Genomic DNA, 23,284 nt, shown 5'->3' on the forward strand with positions numbered 1-23,284 from the left:
TATTCCTAGACTGACAGTGAAATCCTACCTACGCCTACTCAGAAGCAAACCTCATAGAGGTGAATGGAGTTTGATCTAGGTAGGGATGCCCATTGCTAATAATGAACATGATGCCACTGGATCAGGTCACACACTCAGGTTGAATCAAACGTATCACACTGTTCCAGTGATCATCATGTTCTTCCGTTTTCACGGTGAGTCATACCAAGTCTGCGAGTCGAATCTCAAAATACCCTCGTTTTCTCATTTGCCTCTTCCCAAATTCAGTGTCCCAAACCAAAATCCCAAGCAAATATGCTCCAGAGGCACAGAGTGCCTTCATACCCTCTTCTCACAAAGCATTTCTGTAAAGACAACTTACCAACAGCAGGAAAAGATGAGCCCCAAAAATCGAGGGAAGCCAAAAGACACTGGTGGAAATAACTGAAATGGTGAGAGCATTTATACTGTTTCCCAGCTTCCATATATTGCGTTAGCACTGTTCTTAGAAAACATCCGGATCATTAAGGTATTAAAATCTTAAGAGCACATGGCAAATCCAGCCCATGACTAGATTGGGACAGGATACAGCATCAACCTGTCTGCTGTAATTAACAACCTAAATGATACTATTTTAATTGGAAAATGTGACATTCTTTTCTTTGAACATATGCCATGGTTGGTGTACCATTTCAAGATGCTGAATGACACTCCGAAGCACTTTAGCTATATAGTTTCACAAAAAGTAAATGTGCATCTAGGAAGACCTTCAAATGCCAACTCGGGATGTCGATATCAGGACTTTGCAAGGAGGATGTCGCTATCCTTAACCGAGAGGGAGAGCGGCACTGTGCCATCACTGAACTTCCACCACGTCTGAATCTCTCACTTAGCAGCAGCGGCTCCATGTCAGAAGCCAAGTGAGCAATGCCACATCGCTCTGTCCCACCAAAAAGAACACAGAGAAGTGGGAATTTTGAAATATGGCTGTGTTTCGGTTCTCATATCATTTTGGAAAATGGGAATTTGATAAATTCAGCATTAAAGGTGAATTGAATTGAGTTTCTCACCCATTCCTAGTCCTGCTCCTCTTAGTCTGGTCCTTTCCCTTCCCTGCTAGAAACATTTTGGATCACAAGGACTCTCAAAAACCGAGGAAGAGAAGGCTTCCAATTTTCCCCATTTCCCCCCTCACACTAATTGGCAAGTTACAGGAACCCTGTGCCATCATGCATCTAGCATGACTTCCGCAATAATCTCCTGTATGTCCCCACCTTCCCTCCAATACCGGAGGGAACCGGTGAATACCAGCCGGTGAAATTGATATATCCAAAATCCATCATTGTAAGAGAAATGGACAAATAAAACCATCATCAACAACAACAACAACAAAACAACCTATATCAGATTAAAACCCAAGGTACCATTGAAGATCTTGTTCTAATGGCATCTGCTAAAAATTTTGCAGATATTTCTGTCACCCCATGGCCTTGGTCTGCAACAAGAAAAACTACATCGAAGTTAGTTGAAGGCCCTGGGAAAGATAATGTTATGACACGTGCTCTTGGGAGCCTGAGTGTGTGAACTTGCCACCCACATGGCCCATGAAGCACACCTCCTTGAGAGGAGGGAGATCTTTTGCTAGGGATAAAAACAAGTGCTTTGCCCTGAAGTGTGCCTAAATGGTGTGTATATAACCCGAAAATGCAGGTCCAAACCAGACTAAAGCAAAGCTTTCTTTTATTGAGAAAATTACTCGGGTGCGTGGCAGCATTAATCATTAATATCCTAACCCATTCATAACTTTAAACAGATCAAAGAACCCTATTACTATAAAGAGTGACAGGTAGAAGAGATAGGCCGGGAATGGGCAGCTGGATGCAGCTGGTGTGAGGTGTAAGAGCTCTGAACCAAAAACAGGAAAGAATCTCTTAGTCTCAAGGTTTGCACCGAGAGCCAGACTGTCTCCCTGGTTCTCTCCCTGCAGTCCTGCCTTGAGAGCGTTGTTTTAGAGCGTGGCTATATGTGTTGGAGCACAGATCACCATTGCCCCCCCCCCTTCTCCTCTCCTTCTCAGCTTCTTTTCCTAGATTCAAGCCTCGGTTTTAAAAAGACTTTTTCTCTCTCCCCCTCCTGCCACGGAGGGGTCTGAGCATCTGGTGATTTTGTGGTGTGTGTGCGTGTATGTTTCTTGCTGACCCTGAAAAACCTAGGCTACTTTCTTTGGACAATAGGAATATTCTACTGTGCTGGGGGAAACTGCAAAGGAGAAGATTTATTCAGTCGCTCGTAGTTAATTTTGTTTCTTAACACTGCCCTTGTTGTTCTTTGCACAACACCTCTGGAACGCATAACCACCCATACCATCGTGTGTGTGTGTATGAGAGAGAGAGAGGGGGTGGGTGGGAGTTATAGTTCCCCACCTTGCACCTCCTGGGTTCCACTTGAACCAAAATGGGGGTAGACAATCAAACGTAACAATAACAACAGTGCAGTAATCAGCTCACTTTTCAAATCTCTAAAGAAAGGGCAGAATACCATTACATGGGCTACTGTTCCAACACTACCAACTCCACCTGGGCATACACAATTTTACAGTGGAATTCTTTTACAACGCCCCTTTAATATGGCTGAGGGTAATCTGTTCAATCTTGCTCTAGGAAAAGCTCTTCTACATTTAATTCATTCATTAATTTTGTAAATATGGTGCCAGTGAATTCAGATGACTGAGCAGAAAACTGTTATACTATGGGCAGAAATTTCTCATAGCAGCCAAATTGCTTTGTTGTTCAATGTCGTAGAGGTGCTATTTTATTAGAATGCTTGCTTTCTTAGCCCCTAAGATTGCTGTGGTGATAAACCATAAGAGCAGAGCCTTAAGGAGACGCCAAGTATATCTCTACTCTGCAGAAAGATGGACCAGGACAGGGCTGAGTTGGCAAACACCACACCCTCCACATGAAACTTTGAGGTCATCCAGCAGTTGTTATGGCTCTGAAGCAGCAAGGACAACACAGAGCTTGGAAAAGTTACTTTTTTGAACTACAACTCCCATCACCCCAATCCAGTGGCCATGCTGGCTGGGACTGATGGGAGTTGTAGTTTAAAAAAGTAACTTTTCCAAGCTCTGGGACAACATGAATAATACTCAAAAGTAATTAATGAGAACGCTGAGACTCCCAAAATGAAATAGAACACAAAACACAATATCTTAGTTCAAACTGAAAGGGAATGTTCTTGGAACCCAATCTACAAGACTGCCAGCGACCTGGGCTGTGATTGCAGAGATGCTAATTAGTATGATCTAATCTGGATGCATGCAAAGTTTGCACTTTGGGAGGGTGAATCAAGCTGCTGAAGGTCTGAAAGAAAACATATAAAAATTACTGCCCCAGAAGGTCTTCTTAACAGTGTTATTCACCAGCTCTTGTCTCCAGAATCTCTGAGAGATGACCATGCCTGCACTTTTCACCCTCTGCTGGAGGAACTGCTAGAAACGTTTCCTCTTTTTTAATAAATAAATAAATATATGAATAAGAACATAAGAAGAGCCTGCTGGATCAGGCCAGTGGCCCATCTAGTCCAGCATCCTGTTCTCACAGTGGCCAACCAGGTGCCTGGGGGAGGCCCGCAAGCAGGACCCGAGTGCAAGAACACTCTCCCCTCCTGAGGCTTCCGGCAACTGGTTTTCAGAAGCGTGCTGCCTCTGACTAGGGTGGCACAGCACAGCCATCATGGCTAGTAGCCATTGATAGCCCTGTCCTCCATGAATTTGTCTAATCTTCTTTTAAAGCCGTCCAAGCTGGTGGCCATTACTGCATCTTGTGGGAGCAAATTCCATAGTTTAACTATACGCTGAGTAAAGAAGTACTTCCTTTTGTCTGTCCTGAATCTTCCAACATTCAGCTTCTTTGAATGTCCATGAGTTCTAGTATTATGAGAGAGGGAGAAAAACTTTCCTCGATCCACTTTCTCAATGCCATGCATAATTTTATACTCTTCTATCATGTCTCCTCTGACCCGCCTTTTCTCTAAACTAAAAAGCCCCAAATGCTGCAACCTTTCCCCATAAGGGAGTCGCTCCATCCCCTTGATCATTCTGGTTGCCCTCTTCTGAACCTTTTCCAACTCTATAATATCCTTTTTGAGATGAGGCGACCAGAACTGTACACAGTATTCCAAATGCAACCGCACCATAGATTTATACAACGGCATTATGATATCGGCTGTTTTCTTTTCAATACCTTTCCTAACTATCCCTAGCATGGAATTTGCCTTTTTCACAGCTGCCGCACACTGGGTCGACATTTTCATCGTGCTGTCCACCACAACCCCGAGGTCTCTCTCCTGGTCGGTCACCGCCAGTTCAGACCCCATGAACGTATATGTGAAATTAAGATGTTTTGCTCCAATATGCATAATTTTACACTTGTTTCTATTGAATTGCATTTGCCATTTTTCCTCCCATTCACTCAGTTTGGAGAAGTCTTTTTGGAGCTCTTCGCAATCCGTTTTTGTTTTAACAACCCTGAACAATTTAGTATCGTCAGCAAACTTGGCCACTTCACTGCTCACTCCTAATTCTAGGTCATTAATGAACAAGTTGAGAAGTACAGGTCCCAATACTGATCCTTGAGGGACTCCACTTTCTACAGCCCTCCATTGGGAGAACTGTCCGTTTATTCCTACTCTCTGCTTCTTAACCAATTCCTTATCCACAAGAGGACCTCTCCACTTATTCCATGACTGCTAAGCTTCCTCAGAAGTCTTTGGTGAGATACCTTGTCAAATGCTTTTTGAAAGTCTAAGTACACTATGTCCACTGGATCACCTCTATCTATATGCTTGTTGACACTCTCAAAGAATTCTAATAGGTTACCAAGACAGGACTTTCCCTTGCAGAAGCCATGCTGGCTCTGCTTCAGCAAGGCTTGTTCTTCTATGTGCTTAGTTCATCTAGCTTTAATAATACTTTCTACCAGTTTTCCAGGGACAGAAGTTAACTAACTGGCCTGTAATTTCCAGGATCCCCCCAGATCCCTTTTTGAAGATTAGCGTTACATTTGCCACTTTCCAGTTCTCAGGCACGGAGGAGGACCTGAGGGACAAGTTACATATTTTAGTTAGCAGATCAGCAATTTCACATTTGAGTTCTTTGAGAACTCTCGGGTGGATGCCATCCGGGCCCGGTGATTTGTCAGTTTTTATATTGTCTATTAAGCCTAGAACTTCCTCTCTCGTTACCACTGTTTGTCTCAGTTCCTCAGAATCCCTTCCTGCAAATGTTAGTTCAGCTTCAGGGATCTGCCCTATATCTTCCACTGTGAAGACAAATGCAAAAAATTCATTTAGCTTCTCTGCAATCTCCTTATGGTTCTTTTGTACACCTTTGACTCCCTTATCATCCAAGGGTCCAATCGCCTCCCTAGATCGTGCCCTGCTTTGAATGTATTTATAGAATTTTTTGTTGTTGGTTTTTATGTTCTTAGCAATGTGCTCCTCAAATTCTTTTTTAGCATCCCTCATTGTCTTCTTGCATTTCTTTTGCTAGAGGTTGTGTTCCTTGTTATTTTCTTCATTCGGACCAGACTTCCATTTTCTGAAGGAAGACTTTTTGCCTCTAAGAGCTTCCTTGACTTTGCTCGTTAACCATGCTGGCATCTTCTTGGCCCTGGCGGTACCTTTTCTGATCTGCGGTATGCACTGCAGTTGAGCTTCTAATATAGTGTTTTTCAGAGCTTGGAAAAGTTACTTTTTTGAACTACAACTCCCATCAGCCCCAGCCAGCATGGCCACTGGATTGGGCTGATGGGAGCTGTAGTTCAAAAAAGTAACTTTTCCAAGCTCTGGCAACTTCCAAGCATTTTCAAGTGATGTGACCTTCTAGAGTTTGTTTTTCAGCTTTCTTTTTACCAATCCCCTCAGTTTTGTGAAGTTTCCTCTTTTGAAGTCAAATGTGACCGTGTTGGATTTTCTTGACAATTGGCCGTTTCCATGTATGTTTAATTTAATAGCACTATGGTCACTGCTCCCAATCGGTTCAACAACACTTACATCTTGCACCAGGTCCCAGTCCCCACTGAGGATTAAGTCCAGGATTGCCATCCCTCTGGTCAGTTCCAAGACCAACTGGTCTAGGGCATAGTCATTTAGAATATCTAGAAATTTTGCTTCTTTGTCGTGACTGGAACACATATGCGGCCAGTGTATGTCCTGGTAGTTGAAGTCACCCATTACTACCACATTTCCTAGTTTGGATGCTTCCTCAATTTCATATCTCATCTCAAGGTCTTCCTGCTTGGAAGTAATTCGTACCAAAAAACAAATTACCTGTAATGTATTACTTTTTTAAGGAACAAGTGGGTAATTGCTATACATTTTGATTGTAATAGAACAAGGAGTAAGTTTATTACTTTTGAGAAGTAATTGTAATGTTTCCATGTGCCTCAAACTGGGCTTCTGCACAGCATTGCTCTTCCCTATGCTCTGTGGGTGTTTAGGAGGCAACGAGGGAGGAGATGGAGAGCGAGATGAGGGGTGTAGTGGAGAAAACAATTGTTTAAAAAATGGATGGTGGTGGTGAAGAATGGAGTGGAGGGAGAAAGGAGCCGGAGAGCAAGGATGTGGGTGAAAGAGGAGGAGGAGGCAGCAGCAGAATGGAGATGAAGAACTGTGGAGGTGAGAGACGATGACGTCCGTGTGTGTGTGTGTTTGTGTGTGTTAATATTGTGTTTGCCCTTGGGACGCAAAGCAGCCTCCACCGCCCTCCATGGCTACTGTGCTGCATTTGCAGTCTTTTAACTTTTTTGCATCCCATGGGAAAATGTTTGTTTGGGTGGGTGTGCCTTAGTTGGTTGCAAGGCAGGGTCCTGGAGGTGGTTGAGTGAGAGAGATGATGCTTGCTGGCTGAGAGTATGAGTGTGTGGGGGTTGCACTTGGTTTGATGTGCAAAGGTCTGAGTAGTGGCCTCAGCCTCCCTCCCCACCACCCTTACCAACGGAGAGACCATCACTGCTATCCTATGGATAAAAAGAATTGTTCTATTACCTCTGTGTATGTGCGTGTTTATTTTTAATATTGTTTTAGGCTACTTAGGTATGCAGCACTTAAGGCCAGCACCTTGTGGGCACTCCAGGTTTTTTGTTTTAGTAACTTAACTGTAATTGTAGTGATTGCTTTTGAGTAACAGTAATCAATTCCTTTCAGAACAATTGTAATGGTAATAGTAATTTATTCCTTTTTGGGGCCATGTAACACTAACTGTAATTTATACCTTTTTAAAAGTAATCTTCCAACATCTGTGAGAATATTGGGCCATATTTAACTTTATATATTTATTCACCTAGTAGAAGCCAGTGCAAGGGTTCCTGCTACCACAATGGGATTCCCCCCATCTCCCCACCATGCCTTCCCCAAATCTGCTCTGGAGGGTCAGAAGAACCCCCAGAAGAGTGTGTGGAGAGAGGAGAGGGGAGGTTGTTTTGCTGAGCAAGCACAAATGCAAGCAGAAATCATACAATGATTTCCTTAGTGCTACATTGAATACGACCTTTACTCTCCCCTTCGACCATTTTCAAATGTAATTCCTTTTCTCATTCATTGATTTAGAACAGTGTGTGGGGGGGCAAGCATGAGAGAAATGTTCAGCACAGTGTCCTTCTTCCTAAAGAAACACCCGGCGTCACAGGAAACATGGCCCTGTGGCAACAGACGTTTGTTTCAGAGACCACTTCTGCTCAGTATGTGTTGCTTTTATTGCCACTGTGTCGTGTCTCTTGCAGCCTTTATAGTGTTTGCATTTCACTGACACAAAGCAGCCACTGTATATGACCCAGGCAGGGAGGCAAAAGTGTTGTGGAAATAGAGGTGGCAGGGTATAGTTCTCACTCTGTACTGCTAAGGTCACTGATGCTTCTATGCTACATTGTATGCGGCACCCTAGAAGGTCCACACCCCTCTGCAGTCACCTCCGTAGAAGTGAATTCTTTTTGTTTTTACTGCTGTTGCTAAAAAGCTAGTTGACAGCCTCCTGGAAGTCCAGGTCACTTCCAGGCACCACTGGCCATTATGAAGGGCAAGTGCACAGATGGGCGGCATCTGGGATCAGCATTGTCAGGCATCTGCAGAGGCCAATATCCCCGCAAGGCAGTGGGCTCGTCCACACAGCAATTTAGTGTGTGTCTGGTGCTACTTGCATCCCTTTGTAGTTTGCGTGGTTCACATGATGTTGCAGGCAAGCAGAAGCTAAGACACAGTTTTCCCCTTTAAATCCGTATCAGCCCAATCCAATTATAATGTGAAAGAAAAGGAAACACTGTCTCAGCTGCACTGCACTCCTCCTTTGGTTCAATGTTTTTTTAGTGGGCGGGCTCTCTTTTAGTGCCCCATCACCCGCTCCCTCCCTCTCTGCTGCCCGCAAAAGCTGCAGCAGCCGCTGCCTACTTTACCTTTCACTCAGTACCCCCTCTAATCAGTTTCATATAGTTTTAGTCAATTGCACCCCAATACTCTCAGGCTTCAGTTGGAAGAGGTGCGCAATTGACAAGAAATGATGAGACTGAACAAAAAATCCTCCTCTTCTCCATTAGCAATATTGATACTCTGGAGGGAGTAAACTTGTAAAATTAGGGGTGGGGCCACAAGGAAACAGCAATACTAAACCTTGGCAGAGAAACACCTACTTGTGTGAAAGGAAAACAGCGGATTGGAAGTTACCATTGGGCAAGAAGTGTGGACCTTGAAAAGCTATTGTGATGGTAAAAGCAGCTTCTTTACTACAAAGTTAGGCTCCTGTGTGGATAAGCCCAGTGATGCACTTCGGTAATACTCTAATAACTTTATCCCCTTCCACCCCATATCCTCTTTAGATGCGTGGAGAAAGTGGAAAGAAAGAAGTTGTCCTCCCTCTCTCGTAATACTAGAACTTGGGGGCCATCCAATGAAGCCGAGCATCGGCAGATGCAGGGCAGACAAAAGCAAGCACTTCTTCACACAGCGCATCATTAAATGACAGAATTCACTCTGACAAGAGGCAGTGATGGCCATCAACTTGGCCAGCTTTAAAAAGGGATTTGGCAGATTTGTGGAGGATGAAGATATCTCTGGCTACTAGCCATGATGGCTGTGTATTATATGTGGTATCAGAGGCAATAAGCCTCTGAATACCAGTTGTTGGGGAAAAACAGAGGGGAGGGTGCTGTTGCACTCAAGTCTTCCTTCTGGGGTTCCCAGGAGCATCTGGTTGGCCAATGTGAGGACAGGATGCTGGACTAGAGGGGGCCCTTGGCCTGCTCCAGCAGGGCTGATCTTATGATTAGCTCCCATCATCCCCAGCTGTTGGCCGTGCTAGCTGGGAGTTGGAGTTCAGCAGCATCTGGAGAGCCAGAGGTTCACTCATCCCTGAGGAAGGTCATTGGCCCAGCATAGATGCATGGCCAAAGGGAAAGCTACACCCCTTGAACCTGTCCACTGTTAAAGGTCCAGAAAGAACCCATGCCAAGAGGGCCGGGGAGTGTCTCTGAACGAGGGATGGAAAGATCTGTCTGCTTCGGTTCTCCCCGTTTCTCATTCTTCCTGTGTTAAATTCAGTTCTCTACATTTCTATAGCAATCTGTTATTTTTTCTTTTAAAAATCCTCATGAAAATTCTCCACCATTTCAGTGTGAATTTCTCCAAATAAACACATTTTTGCAAGCAGTTTTGACAAAGGTACACACTTTTGCAAGCTGTTTCTCATCATTTCATGCCTTTTTGCATGTTATTTTCACTCACGTATTCATTTTTATGCACACTTTCCCCTAATACATGCATTTTTGTAAATCTTGTTTAGTTGGCAAACTGAATCCCAAAATTCTAATAAATGTGAATTTTGAAGGATGGCTATGTTTCAGTTCTCCTACTGTTTCAGAACCTGCAAATTTGATAAATTCTGCTTGAAATGTAAACTGAATCAAACTTCTCACCCATCCCTACTCTGAACACAGTTTCACATTTTGCAGTAGCCCTATTTAAAGCTTGAGTAAATGCAAATAATTCCTTCCTTTTTAAAAAAAACAAACCAGTTTATTAGAAGCCTGAAATGGACAGCTGCTGCTGCAACGTGAGCCACTGTGAAAAAGAGCTTCTGCAAATCTTCCTAACCCCTTCAGAAGTTCCAGAGTGAAAAGGATGGTGGTGGGTCTGTCACCACAGCAACCAAGAATTGCTGCCATGCTGTGGAGGATGGAAGGCTTCCAGGCCGGGTAATCCTATGCACCCCTCCTTCCCAGTTCACCATTCAGCGTTTCCCTGGCTGCACAGGAATCAAATACACACAAGGGGAAGGTTGGCACAAGTCCATCTCAGAGCCCCACTTTCTAAAGCTCCACATCACATCACAGCTTCAGGCCTGCGCTCGCTGCTGCTCTGCTGGCTGGCATTGTCCCCGCTGGGAAAATTCCACTGCCCTTCCTGATTCACCCCTCACTGCCACAAAGGGCCAGATAAGTTTTTATGGAACGCGAACGCACTCGGAGTCTGCAATTTACAGCTTGGAGCATTGCAAACCAGGGCGGGACGGGATTTATCAACAGTCCCTGCAGCCATTAAAATATGAACGTTGTGTGGAGATTGAGAAAGCGAGCCAGGGGAATGAGCTAAGGCACAGCCCATTGGTTCAACCCTGAAGGTCACAAGGTCATGGGTAGCTAGACATGATGCTAAATGTGTCATTAGCAAGCACATTGTCGTGTGTTTTTTTAAAGAAAAAATGGATAGCATTAAAAATGAATAGCAGACATGGGAGGGAGTCAGATTTTCATCAAGACCACAACACACGGGGAGGGGAGGTTTAACCCTACCATCTGCAGTACCAATGAATTCAGCCCTTCCACAAGCCCCAGAAGGAAAAAAGTCTTTGGTGACAATGCTGGCTAGAATTCATGTCATCTTCTCAATTTCAGATGGGAGCAGGCTGCAAGTAAGGACAAAGAACTCCACACATGCTCAGAAGCCGTTCCCCCTTTATTGTTATTATCTTCCAGTGTTTCAAGCTTGAATCCCAGCCTTTAAAGTAGGTTGCAGGACTAAGCTCAGGTGAGCCCTGGCAAAATTGAGCTGTGGCCCATGGCGATCTGTTTCCTGTCTTTAAATGACCATATAAGCTTCTTTCAGAGATTGTAAAGCGTGGATTTCTTAGGGGGAGGGGTTGCAGTGGCAGACTCCACCCAAGGCTCAATGTGTTCATTGTAATGTCTGTACAGAGCAGGAAGACAAGAAGGAATCGATTTCCATTCTGTCATGTATTTGTCACATGCCGCACTTTCTCCATTCCTCTGCAGTTCATCTTCTGCCAAAAGCTACGTTAGTCATCTCACTGTCTGCTGTGGCAAAATTACCTAACTTATGTCATAAATTACATTGCCATTGTGCTATTCGACCCCATTCATTGCAAAGTAAAGTAAACACAATGCACACACACACACACACCACATAATCAATTACATTTTGTTTGCGGACTAAACCAATCACAACAGCGAATACTGATCATATTCACAGGACTGATTTCCATTCTGGACGTGGTACAAATAAGCAGCCACTGACATCCCTCGTAAGAGCCCTTGCAAATTTTGAAGCATACAGGAATTGGGGTCTCTTGCAAAGGAAGGATCTGTTCTCACAGAGAAATGTGTGTACTTGGTGGGGCCTCAGCACAGACTTGATGAATTCTACAGAGGGGTTAGGGCGACTAGACACAACCCAGAAGGTGTGGGCAGGAAGAAGGTTGCAATCCCATGCATCCTTCCATGAGAGCAAGCCTCATTGAACTCAGCAGGATTTACCTTGGGATAAACCTTTATAAGGACTGCACTGCTGCCACCACATATGAAAGAAGAAATGAATACATGAGTAAGATAAGAGGAAGTGATGGCCACCAGCCTGTAGGGCTTCAAAAGAGGATTGGACAAATTCCTAGAGGATAAAGCTATAAGTGGCTACTAGCCATGGTGGCTATGCTCTGCCTCCATGCTCAGAGGCAGGATGCTTCTGAATACCAGTTGCTGGAGATCGCAAATGGGGAGGATGCTGTTGCACTTGGGCGTGCTTACCTGCGTGCTGACTTTCTATAGGTATCTGGTTGGCCACTGTGCGAGCAGAGCACTGAACTAGATGGGCCTTCTGGCCTCATGCAGCAAGGCGCCTGTGTTCTTATGAAAGTCTTCAGGCTCACCAGGCTGTACAATACTCTTTGTTCTTGTTTATTTATTTAAAACTTTTAAATCCCCCTTCCCTTTCCAGTGACATGTCAGTTTGACCCTGGTGACTCAGCCAAGATCAAGTAATATACCTGGAAACTGGAGCAAAGGTCCACAAACTTCCATGCCGTTGTGGAATCTCGTAAGATTGGAAATGCTGCAGCTTTTAAGAATACTTTCATCTAGTGGGTTGGGCTGTTCAAAACCCTTCACAGACACCCCTTCAGCATTCCTTAGCTCTGTGAAATTGACCAAAATTATTACACACACCCAATATTGCAAATGGAGGGCTGAGGCTAGAAACTGTCAGTTTCAGCTTTCAGTTCTCCACATTCCTTCATTAGCTTGCAAGTGTGTGTGTGTGTGTGTGTGTGTGTGTGTGTGTGTGTGTGTGTGTGTGTGTGTGTGTGTGTGTGTGTGTGTGTGTGTGTGTGTGTGTGTGTGTGTGTGAGAGAGAGAGAGAGAGAGAGAGAGAGAGAGAGAGAGAGAGAGAGAGAGAGAGAGAGAGAGAGAGTTCATCAGCATTCTAGGGCAAATTTCTCCTAATATACACATCCAGTAGTGCAGTGGCAAATTCAGAAGTGTAGGATCCTTTCATGACCTTTCACTCATGCCATGCCCCCTCATAGCCACGCCCCCTTTCCCCCTTGCTCTCCGTGTTGCCTCGCCAGTCCACACTCCGTTACAACAGACACCCCTAGCCAGCCAGCATGAAAGGGGAGGCTGTGTGTTAACTACTAAGAAAAGTCTCTGAATGGCTGACTCATCTCCTTTCACTCTGATTGGCTCCAGTCAGCACAAAAAGGACAAGGACTCCCCTTTTATGTTGATTGACTCAGACATAGGGACTTGGCTGGGACCCTGCTCCCAAAAAAAATAACGGGTCTACAGCCTCCCCCCACAACCCTGTATGACTACACCCCTGTACATATCATTGTATGCAATTTTGCCTGACAGACACAGTTTTCCATAATATAATGCATTGTGATGTCATTTTCACTAATATGCGCATTTTCATGGTCACTTCCTCTGGTACACATATTTTTGTACACATTATTTGGCTGGAGAAGTGCATCACAAAACTGCACATTTTGAAGAATAGATGTGTTTCAGCCAGCATATCATTTTGGAAAATGCAAAGTAGGTAGGTTTGCATTAACATCTGAACTGAATCTAATTTCTTCCCCACATATTTTGCTCCCCACATGGCAAGGCCAATTTATTGGGGAAGGTCCTGCTCAACTTTATTGTGTCTCCTTCAAGCGCAACTGCCCTCTAGTGGTGAACGCTCACTTCTTAACACCACAGTTGTATCAAATTGCCTTCATGGGGTCATACAGAAAAGGGTCAAAAGCGCAGATTCCCATCAAAGGGCAGGCCCATTGAGATAACTGCACATTCCTACATCAAGGAGCCCAAGGATGGCCTTAGGAGAGGAAAGAATAAGAGCTGTGCCCAAGGCTTTTGAAAATATTTCCGGACAAGGGGTTTCTGTAGGGGTGGGGGTGGAGTTTTGAGCTGCCTTTAGCGTTGCAAAGTGGCCAAGAGTGATGTGTGAATTTTCCTTTCTGGTAAATATTCCTCCTGAACTCTGCAGCTTTCCTGTGCTCCCTGATCTGAAAAAGGCCCATGGAAGAAATGAACTCACAATGTCTTCCTCTGGGCTAAACATGGAGTATGGATGCCAATGAAAGCTGCAGAGCGTGAATGGTTTGCATTATGAAAGAAAGGGCCCTTGCAAAGAACCCTAAGGCACCTCAAAAATAAGAATGCATTGCAAAAACCCTGCCCCCGCGCCATGAGAATTTCACTGAAATTTTCAAATGCAATTTCTTTTCTCATTAATGGATGGAAGGTGGTAAAACAGAAAATAAAAAGAGGAGAATTTTTTGGCACAGCATTAAACACAAGGCAGTTCACTCTAGCTAAAAAGATAAATAAATAAGAGGAACCTGGTGACTCTTCTCCACTATGGCCTTTCCACTCATTGCAGCATGATTAATAAAAAGACATAGTTGCCCGGCCACATGACCTCATCTTTTCCAGGCTAAGGGAACATCCAGTTGCATTCATTCTGCAGATTGCTGTTTCCGCATTTGGCCCTACAGTGAACAAAGGGTGGATCAGAACCCTTCAGGAAACCAGTCTTATTCTGCAGCAGCCCAGGAGATGGAAGGCGCTGGATTCATGCTCACATTTCTCCTTTGCATCGTTCCGAAAGGTGAGTTTTGCTTTGACAACCTTTTCCCCCTCTTGAGAATGTCTCCGCCCTGAAACCCGAAAGAGCTGCTGCCAGTCAGTACCAAGCTACATGGGCCAATAGCCAGACTCAGTATAAGGCAGCTTCTGATTCAATGATACGGAGAAAGGGCTGTGGCTTACTAGAAGAGCATCTGCTTTGCATGCAGCCGGTTGCAGGTTCAGTCTCTGCATCTCCAGGTAGGGCTCAGAGAGTCCCCTCCCTGAAGACCTGGAGAGCCGCTGCCAGTCAGTGTAGACAGTACTGAGCTAGATGGACCAACAGTTTCACTCGGTATAAAGCAGCTTCCCAATGTTCCAATGTTCTGCAAGGCTATCAGAGGCTACTAGCCACAATGGCTTTGTTCTCCCTCCACTGTCGAAGGCAGTAAGCCTTGGGATACCAGTTGCTGTGGACTGCAGGAGGGGAGAAGGCTGTTGTGCTCAAGTCCCGCTTGCGTGCTTTCCAGAAGCGTCTGCTTGGCCACTGTAAGCACAGGATGCTGGCCTAGATGGGCCTTGAGCCTGGTCCAGCAAGACTTTTCTTATAGACCATTGGTCGGTGTAGCTCAGTATTGTCTGCACTGACTGGCAGCAGCTCTCCGGCTACCTTCCCATCTCTATTTCAAGATGTGCAGGACTGAACCGGGACCTTCCGTATGCAAAGCAGGTGCTCGGTCACTGAACTAATGGGTCCTCCCCTTAATTGAAAGAGACCGCCACTTAGTCTGACTCTGACTGGAAGTGGGTCTCCAGCACAGGGCTTTCCTAGCGTCTCTCTGCAGGATCCTTTTAAACCAGAAATGCAAAGGACCGGGAACGATGCCAAGCTTCTGATCGGCCATTTAGTTTCTTGGTTAACTAAAGAGTCTCGGTGTTTTGCTTCCAGGCGTGTCTGCCAAAGGCTGGTCCATGCACGTCCCATCGGAGGTGACCGGTGAAATTGGCAAGACAGTCGCTTTGCCCTGCACTTTCACGCACCCGCACAACACCTATGACAAGACCCTGACAGCCATTTGGCGGGTGAAGGAGCCTTACAACGGGACGGTTGTTTTCAAGTGCATTACGCACAGCTCCAGCGACCTCTGCAAACCCACCATGGGCTCACAGAGCAGATACAAGCTCTTGGGGAACCCGCGGCAGAACAATCTCTCGCTCCAGATGGACAGCCTGACCTGGAACGACAGCAACAGATACTTCTGCCGAGTCGAGTTCTCTGGGGATTTTCACGACAAGTATGAGAGCAGGATGGGGCTCAGGCTCCACCTCATAGGTGAGTGGTCTTCAAATCCAATAGAGAGGGAGGGAGAAAGAGCTGGAAAGGATGACCGGGGTCGGCATCCATGGGCACTAGCTGAGGCCCTCATCCTAATAGGGGGCCCACTACTAGCCTCCATTCCCTTGCTTCTGCTCCAGTTCCTTTGCCTCTCTTTGCCGGTCCACCTGTCCTTCCTTATCTGTGCAAAGAGAAGCAGAAAAATGAGTAGCTGGCTCCCCTTGCCTTGCCCTGCCCACTTCTTCTGGGCAGTGGTGTGGACTAGGCCCAAAGGGTATTTGAAGTGGCAGTGGTGAAAGTGCACCCTCCAAAAATAGGAACCTTCACTGAAGAAATGCCACAAGCAGAACCATTAGGTAGAGTGAGGTGCACACGGGAGGCAGCAGATTCTGAGAGATGGAGACCAGCGCACAGGTTGCCCTGCATCTCCCAAAGCTAGTGACTGGCAACTGAATTCTGCATCAGCTGCAGTTTCCAAACAGTCTTCAAAGGCAATCCTATGTATAACATGTTACAGAAATCTAACCGAGAGGTTACCAGATTATAGATAACCGAAGCTAGGCTATCCCTGTTTAGAGTCGCAGTTGGGTAACCAGCCAAAGCTGGTGGAAGACAGTCTGCACCACCACCACCAAGGCCACTTGTGTCTCCAGCGTTGCTTGGGGATTCTAAGAAACGCAAATAAATAAATAAAAGTCTGTGCCCTTTCGAAAGATTCCGTCTGCCAATCTTGGTTCAAAATGGCATCCAGTTCCACCCAAACATAGATGAAAACATGCTCTTTGATCTCAGGAACCATCATGTAAACTTTGGTTACAAGATCTTAATTGTACAAAGTGTCACCTGCAAGGAGAGTGCTTTTCACAGCACATTATTTTATTCCAATATTTTTGTTTTGCCATGGACTGGACTGTAAAAGCAATTGCCACCTGCTCTTTTCTTTTTCTTCATTCAGTCAGTGCCATCGCTGGAGGGATTTTCCTGTGGGTGTGCTAGGGATGGGTGAGAAATTTGATTCAGTTCGCATTACAAGCTGAACCTATCAAATCTGCACTTTCTGAAACAGTATGTGAACCGAAACACAGCCATCCTTCAAAATTTGCACTTATCCAAATTTTGCAATGCAGTTCACCTACCAAACAATGTTTACAAAAATGCATAGGTAAGGGGAAAGCGGGCATAAAAATAAATATACGTGTGAACATAACATACAAAAATGCAATATATTAGGAGAAATTGCTTGCAAAAATGTGTACATTGGCCGAAACTGCCTACAAAAATGTGTTTATTAGGAAAAAAAATTAAATGCTGATGAATTTTCATGAGGATTTTTTTAAAAAATTGCAAATTGATGCAGAAATGCATAAAACTGAATTTAAGATTGGAAAAATGAGAGACTGAGAGAACTGAAACTGACAGCTCTTTCCATTCCTGCGGTGTGTACCGCTGAAAAGGTTGTGGCAGATACTATTTGTCTTTGCATTTATGCATAGACGTATGTTTATATATTTGCATTTTGTTCACATTTTGGGACTTTCTCAAGCTCCCCCTAGGATCGTGAACATCTCTGTCCAGACCAGCCAGGATCACGCCTTCCACGCAAAGTGCACGGCGGAAGGAGAGCCACTGCCTACCCTGACCTGGGCTGGGCCTCCTTCTGGCAACATTACTTTGGCCTCAAGTATGACCCACCAGATAACCAAGGAGCTCCAGCACCTGACGCATGACGGGAAATACACTTGCACAGCTGTTAACAGCCTTGGGAGAGCAGAAGGGGCTGTGTACTTCTACAAATTCAAAGCTGGGAGCAGCTCCTGGATCCTGGTCCTCTTGTTCGTAGCCTTGGGGATTAAATTACTGGCATTGGTGGTGATCCTAGGGGTTGGTGCTTTCTGGAAGGGAGGTAGGTGTATGCTTCGTTTGTTGTTACGTGCCTTCAAGTCAATTATGACTTATGGCGACCCTATGAATCAGTAACCTCCAATAGCATCTGTCTTGAAGCACCCTGTTCAGATCTTGTATGTTCAGGTCTGTGGCTTCCTTTATGGAATCAATCCATGTCTTGTTTGGCCTTCCTCTTTTTCTACTCCCTTCTGTTTTCCCCAGCATTATCGTCTTTTCTAGTGAATCATGTCTTCTCATGATGTGTCCAAAGTATGATAACCTCAGTTTCATCATTTTAGCTTCTAGTGACAATTCTGGTTTAATTTGTTCTGACACCCAATTATTGGTCTTTTTCGCAGTCCATGGTATGCGCAAAGCTCTCCTCCAACACCACATTTCAAACGAGTTGATTTTTCTCTTATCCACTTTTTTCACTGTCCAACTTTAGAGTTGCCTTTATTGTATTGTAAAGTGCTTCAAGATGCCTTATAAAAAGCGATTTATAAATGCATGAAATGAAATGATAATGGTACAGCATGCATTCATAACCAATGTGGACAGATCACCAGGAGATCTGGGTTCACATCCCAGTTTGTCGGCTTCACTTCCCAGTCTGTAAAAAGGATGCATTAGTTGTGCTTTAAATGTATGAAGTGGATTTAACCCTTTTAATGTACCTGGCTTTCCTCCAAAGAATCCTGGGAACCCTAGTTCGTTCAGGGTGCTGAGAAGTGTAGCTGTAAGGAGTAAACTACTGTTTACTAAAGCCGCATGGTTTAAATGTGCTTTAAATATGTGCTGTGGATGGGAGAGTTTTTATTTAATTTGGCAACATCAGCATGCATGGAGCTTTAAGTAGTCCTCACCTTTTTCAGACCACCTTTAACCCAAACATGCATTTAGGGACCCATTCCTTAATTTTTTTTTTAGCAATACAATTGGATGTTGGGTAGTGCTGCTGTTGTACCCCACTTTAGATCAAGCCACAGCCCACCCATTGAAGACCAATGCTTTAGAGCAAGGGTGAGGAACATTTAGCCCTCCAGGTACTGCTGAACTACAACTCCCATCAGCCCCAGCAGACATGGCCAATGGCTAGGGATGATGGGAGTTGCCCACACCTGTTTTAGAGTATGAAGGGTCATGTTCCTGCCCTGAGGAGTTTGTGATCTAAAATGTGACATGGGGTGAGCTTGATTAGCCAACAGGGTGTGCATTCTGTACATACATACATTTAAATATTTATAAGCCACACTTTTCATTGAAATACATCAAGTCAGCTTACAACATACAAAAAGACAATAAAATTTAAAAATCAATAAAAAAAAATCAGTAAAAACGATAAAAGCATCAAGAAATACTGCATTGATTAGAGAGAAATTCATGTTAAAAAAAGGCCTATCTAAAAAGTTTTCTAGAAACGCCTGAAAGAAAGAAGGGATGGTTCCTGCCAAACCTCCACTGGCAGGGAGTTCCACAGGGCAAGGACTGCTACACTGAAATCTCGGTCCCTGGTGAAGGACAACCAGACCTGAGGAGCGTAGGGAACCAACAAAAGTGCCCCATCAGAAGATCTCAGTGGTCACAGGCAGTCCTTAAGGTACTTTGGGCTCAATAATAATAATAATAATAAATTTAATTTCTGTGTCGCCTATCTGGCCAATGGCCACTCTAGGCGACGTACAAAATCATTAAAACACAATATAATAAAATACAATAATACAATATAAAAACAATACAGCTGCAACAACAATATTAAAACAGGGCAGGAGGCATTTCAATCAAGACAATTAACCCTCCCTGGAGATCCCAAAGGCCTGTTGAAAGAGCCAGGTCTTTAAGGCTTTCCGAAATACATTTAGGGAAGAGGCGTGCCGGAGATCTTGTGGGAGGGAGTTCCAGAGGGTGGGGGCCACCACTGAGAATGCCCTCTCTCTAGTACCCGCCAATCTGGCTGTTTTTGTCGGCGGGATTGAGAGAAGGCCCTGTGTGGCTGATCTTGTCGGGCGGCATAATTGGTGGCGTTGAAGGCGCTCCGTAAGATAAACTGGGCCGAAACCGTATAGGGATTTAAAGGTTAATACCAACACCTTGAATTGGACTCGGAAAACAACTGGAAGCCAGTGTAGATCGAACAACACTGGTGTGATGTGATCCCGGCGGCGACTATTCGTAAGTAGTCGAGCCGCCGCATTTTGTATAAGTTGTAATTTCCGGACCGTTTTCAAGGGTAACCCCACGTAGAGCGCATTACAGTAATCCAAGCGAGAGGTGACCAGGGCGTGTACTACCAGTGGGAGCTGATGAGCAGGAAGGTAGGGTTGCAGCCTTCGTATGAGGTGTAGTTGATACCAGGCTGCCCGGCTCACTGCCAAAATCTGAGCCTCCATGGACAGCCTGGAATCAAGTACAACCCCAAGGCTGCGGACCTGGTCCTTCAGGGGTAGAGTTACCCCATTGAACTTCAAGTCAACATCTCCCAACCTTACTTTGTCCCCCACAAGCAGCACCTCGGTCTTGTCGGGGTTCAGCTTCAGCTTGTTCCTTCCCATCCATCCACTCACGGATTCCAGGCACTTGGACAAGGTCTCCACAGCCAACTCTGGCGAAGATTTAAACGAGAGATAGAGCTGAGTGTCATCTGCATATTGGTGACACTGCAGCCCAAATCTCCTAATGATTGTCCCCAGCGGCTTCATATAAATGTTAAATAGCATGGGAGAGAGGATAGAACCCTGTGGCACACCACAATTGAGAGGCCAAGGGTCTGAAACCTCCTCCCCCATTGCTACCTGTTGGTACCTATCGGAGAGAAAGGAATGGAACCAGTGTAATACAGTGCGTCCAATTCCCAATCCCTCCAGGCGACGTAAAAGGATACTGTGGTCGACAGTATCAAAAGCCGCTGAGAGATCGAGGAGGACAAGAAAGGTGAATTCTCCCCTATCTAATGCCCTCCTCAAATCATCTACCAGAGCGACCAAGGCTGTTTCAGTTCCGTGACTAGTCCTGAAACCCGACTGGTATGGATCCAAGTAATCCATTTCATCCAAGTGTGCTGACAACTAGTTGGCCACCACTCGCTCAATGACCTTGCCCAAAAATGGTAGGTTCAAAATTGGGCAGAAGTTATTAAAAACTTGGGGATCCAAGGAGGGCTTCTTCAGGATGGGCTTTACAAGTTGCTTAGGGCTTTGTGAATTAACACAAGTACCTTGAACCTGGCCCAACAACAAACTGGCAACCAGTGCAGCTCTTCCAGCAGCAGAATAACAGGTTGCCAATCATCTGCTCCTGTGAGAAGTCCTGCAGCAGCATTCTGCACGCGTTGAAGCCTCCGGACCAGGTCCAAGGGCAGCCCCACATAAAATGTGTTACAGCAATTGAGTTCTGAGGTTACCAATGCATGGGCCGCTGTGGTCGAGCCACTATGGTCCGTGAATGGCCAAAGCTGGCAGAAAGCACTGGAGCCTCTAGGGACAGAGGTGGGGCAAGGAATACCCCCAGACAGTGCACCTGTGCTCCTTGTTTGACTCCACGGCCAATGGTCAGGAACAGTGGGAGATGGGAGTCCAGCAACAGCTGGAGAGCACCATGTTGGGGGAAAGCCATTGTACACAAAGTAACACCATGCTCCTCAAGGATGAAACTATTCCTGTGCATAGAAAACAAGCATGTCAGGGAGAACAACCCTTCTTCCTGACATCTAGTTTTCTACATGCAGGAAACTTCTGTACAGGACAGCATTCATGCCAGCCCCTCCCCATTCAGCCTGAAATGGTATGGCCCAGGCACAGGTTTATTGTCTCAGTGAGAACCAGTACGTAAGTCTATCAAGAACCTGGACCTTTGCTGGCTCCTCTGTGTTTGCGCATTTGGACATGACACCATGATGCAGTAGGAAAACTAATGTCCTTCCTTCCCTTTAGTTTTCCCCCCATGCATCACAGACAGCTTTATGGCTCCAACCAGCCTATCACGGTAAGAAATTCTTACATCTCAGCTTCACATTGGGTCAGCAGGTCTAGGAGAGTGTCAGATGCAAGAGGGAGGGCTTGATGGAAGGATTCCCGTGGCTCAGGAAGCTTCTCTGCATTAAAATCTGGTTGGCCACTCTGATAACAGGGTGTTGGACTAGACAGGCCACTGGCCTGATCAAAACTGGACTAGAATGATGTTCTTCTTATGTTCATGGATCTGGATGGATCAAAGTGGCTGTTTCCACAGCAACATCTTTTGTAAATTAAAACCTTTAAGGCATGATCGAGCCAAAGCTCCCTGTTGATTTCCATCAGAGAGTTAAACATACGCTTAAAACCTGCAACCCTGTACACACTTACCTAGGAGTAAGTCCCATTAAACTCAGTGGAGTTGACGCCTGAGTAGACATTCATACGATTGCACAGGTTTCTCTCTCCCTGAAATCAACAGGACTTAAAAGTATCAGGTTGGGGGAAATCAATGGGATTTGGACTCGACTTTCTTAAATTTTAAGAAGCTGTGCTATTTTTCCACCATGACCTGGGAATAAGCTAGGTTCAGTTTCCCACTCTTGGCATTAATGTTGTTGACGCTTTTCATTGGCAGGCAACCAATGCAGGAATCTCCATACGAAAACCTCAGCCGCAGGATCAACTCCATAAGCCAAAGTCTCCCTGAGCGAAATCTATAGAGTAAAGCCATCTGGGCATTAAGCTGTATATAAATTAACAAAATAAATAAAAAGTTATGCACATGTGTTAAAAAACCTCAGCTACATATTTCTCTCTCTGTTTTATGCAGTGAAGTGGAGGTCACACACAGTGCATTTTTCAGTCACCAATGTTTTGATGCAAAATGACAGAAGTGGGTCATTTGCAGCAACAACCTGCAGTGGGTGCAGCATGCAGTGAACATTTTGAAGGACGTCAGTGATGTAGTTTGCCGTTAGTTGAGCTGCCAAAACTTTCCGGTGATTTTATGGGGGCTGCTTTGTATATTTTTTAATGAATTGTATGTGTTTTTGTGTAAATGTGTTTAGTTAAGAACGTATTTTTGCTAATGCTTTCATATACATTGTAAGCCACTTGGAGACCTTTTATGGGCAACAAGCAACTAGCAAGTCCAATAAATAATATCAACAGCAGTGGTGTAGTCGTCTGGGGTCTCGGGGGGGGGGTCTTAGACCCCTCACTTTTTTGGGAGCAGGGTCTCCAGCGTCCTACAAGCAAGAAAGGGGAGTGTGTTAGCCACTGAGAAGAGTCGTCTAACATACTTCCTTGTCCTTTCCTGCAGATTGGAGCCAATCAAAGTGAAAGGTGAGTCGGCCACTGAGAAGACTCTTCACAGTAGCTAACACCCTCCCCTTTCATGCTTATTGGCTCCTAAGGACATCTGTTGTTGTGGGAGAAGGCATTAACAAGGATCTCATTCTCAACTCACAGCAAAAAAGGGGGCGTGGCTGTGACCATCATGAGGGGACCCTGGACTTCTGAATTTGCCACAACATTACTGATCAACAGCGAGAACGACATTGAGTTGTACTTGTATGGCCTCCCACCAGTCAAGTCAATCCCGATGTCAGGGGAAGTGTTTTTCTTTGCAGACTGGCTTGAATCCAGCAGAGGAGGGGGCCGTCCAAACAGTCCCAGGGTCTGCAGTCACCACCTTGCTGAAGCTAATCAGATGTAGGGTT

General features: G+C 45.2%; 1 protein-coding gene across 1 annotated transcript; it reads left to right on the plus strand.

The window, feature by feature from the left end:
- Nucleotides 1-765: 765 nt before the first annotated feature.
- SIGLEC15 (sialic acid binding Ig like lectin 15) lies at nucleotides 766-22,334 on the plus strand. The gene is made up of 6 exons (XM_061629600.1): nucleotides 766-899; nucleotides 14,321-14,433; nucleotides 15,340-15,723; nucleotides 17,270-17,629; nucleotides 21,540-21,591; nucleotides 22,198-22,334. The coding sequence occupies exons 1-6, from the start codon at nucleotides 766-768 to the stop codon at nucleotides 22,280-22,282; spliced, it is 1,128 nt and encodes a 375-aa protein (XP_061485584.1). The 3' UTR covers nucleotides 22,283-22,334.
- Nucleotides 22,335-23,284: the final 950 nt, after the last annotated feature.

This window comes from Rhineura floridana, chromosome 1, assembly GCF_030035675.1.
Source record: "Rhineura floridana isolate rRhiFlo1 chromosome 1, rRhiFlo1.hap2, whole genome shotgun sequence".
In the NCBI taxonomy this organism is placed as follows: Eukaryota; Metazoa; Chordata; class Lepidosauria; order Squamata; family Rhineuridae; genus Rhineura; species Rhineura floridana.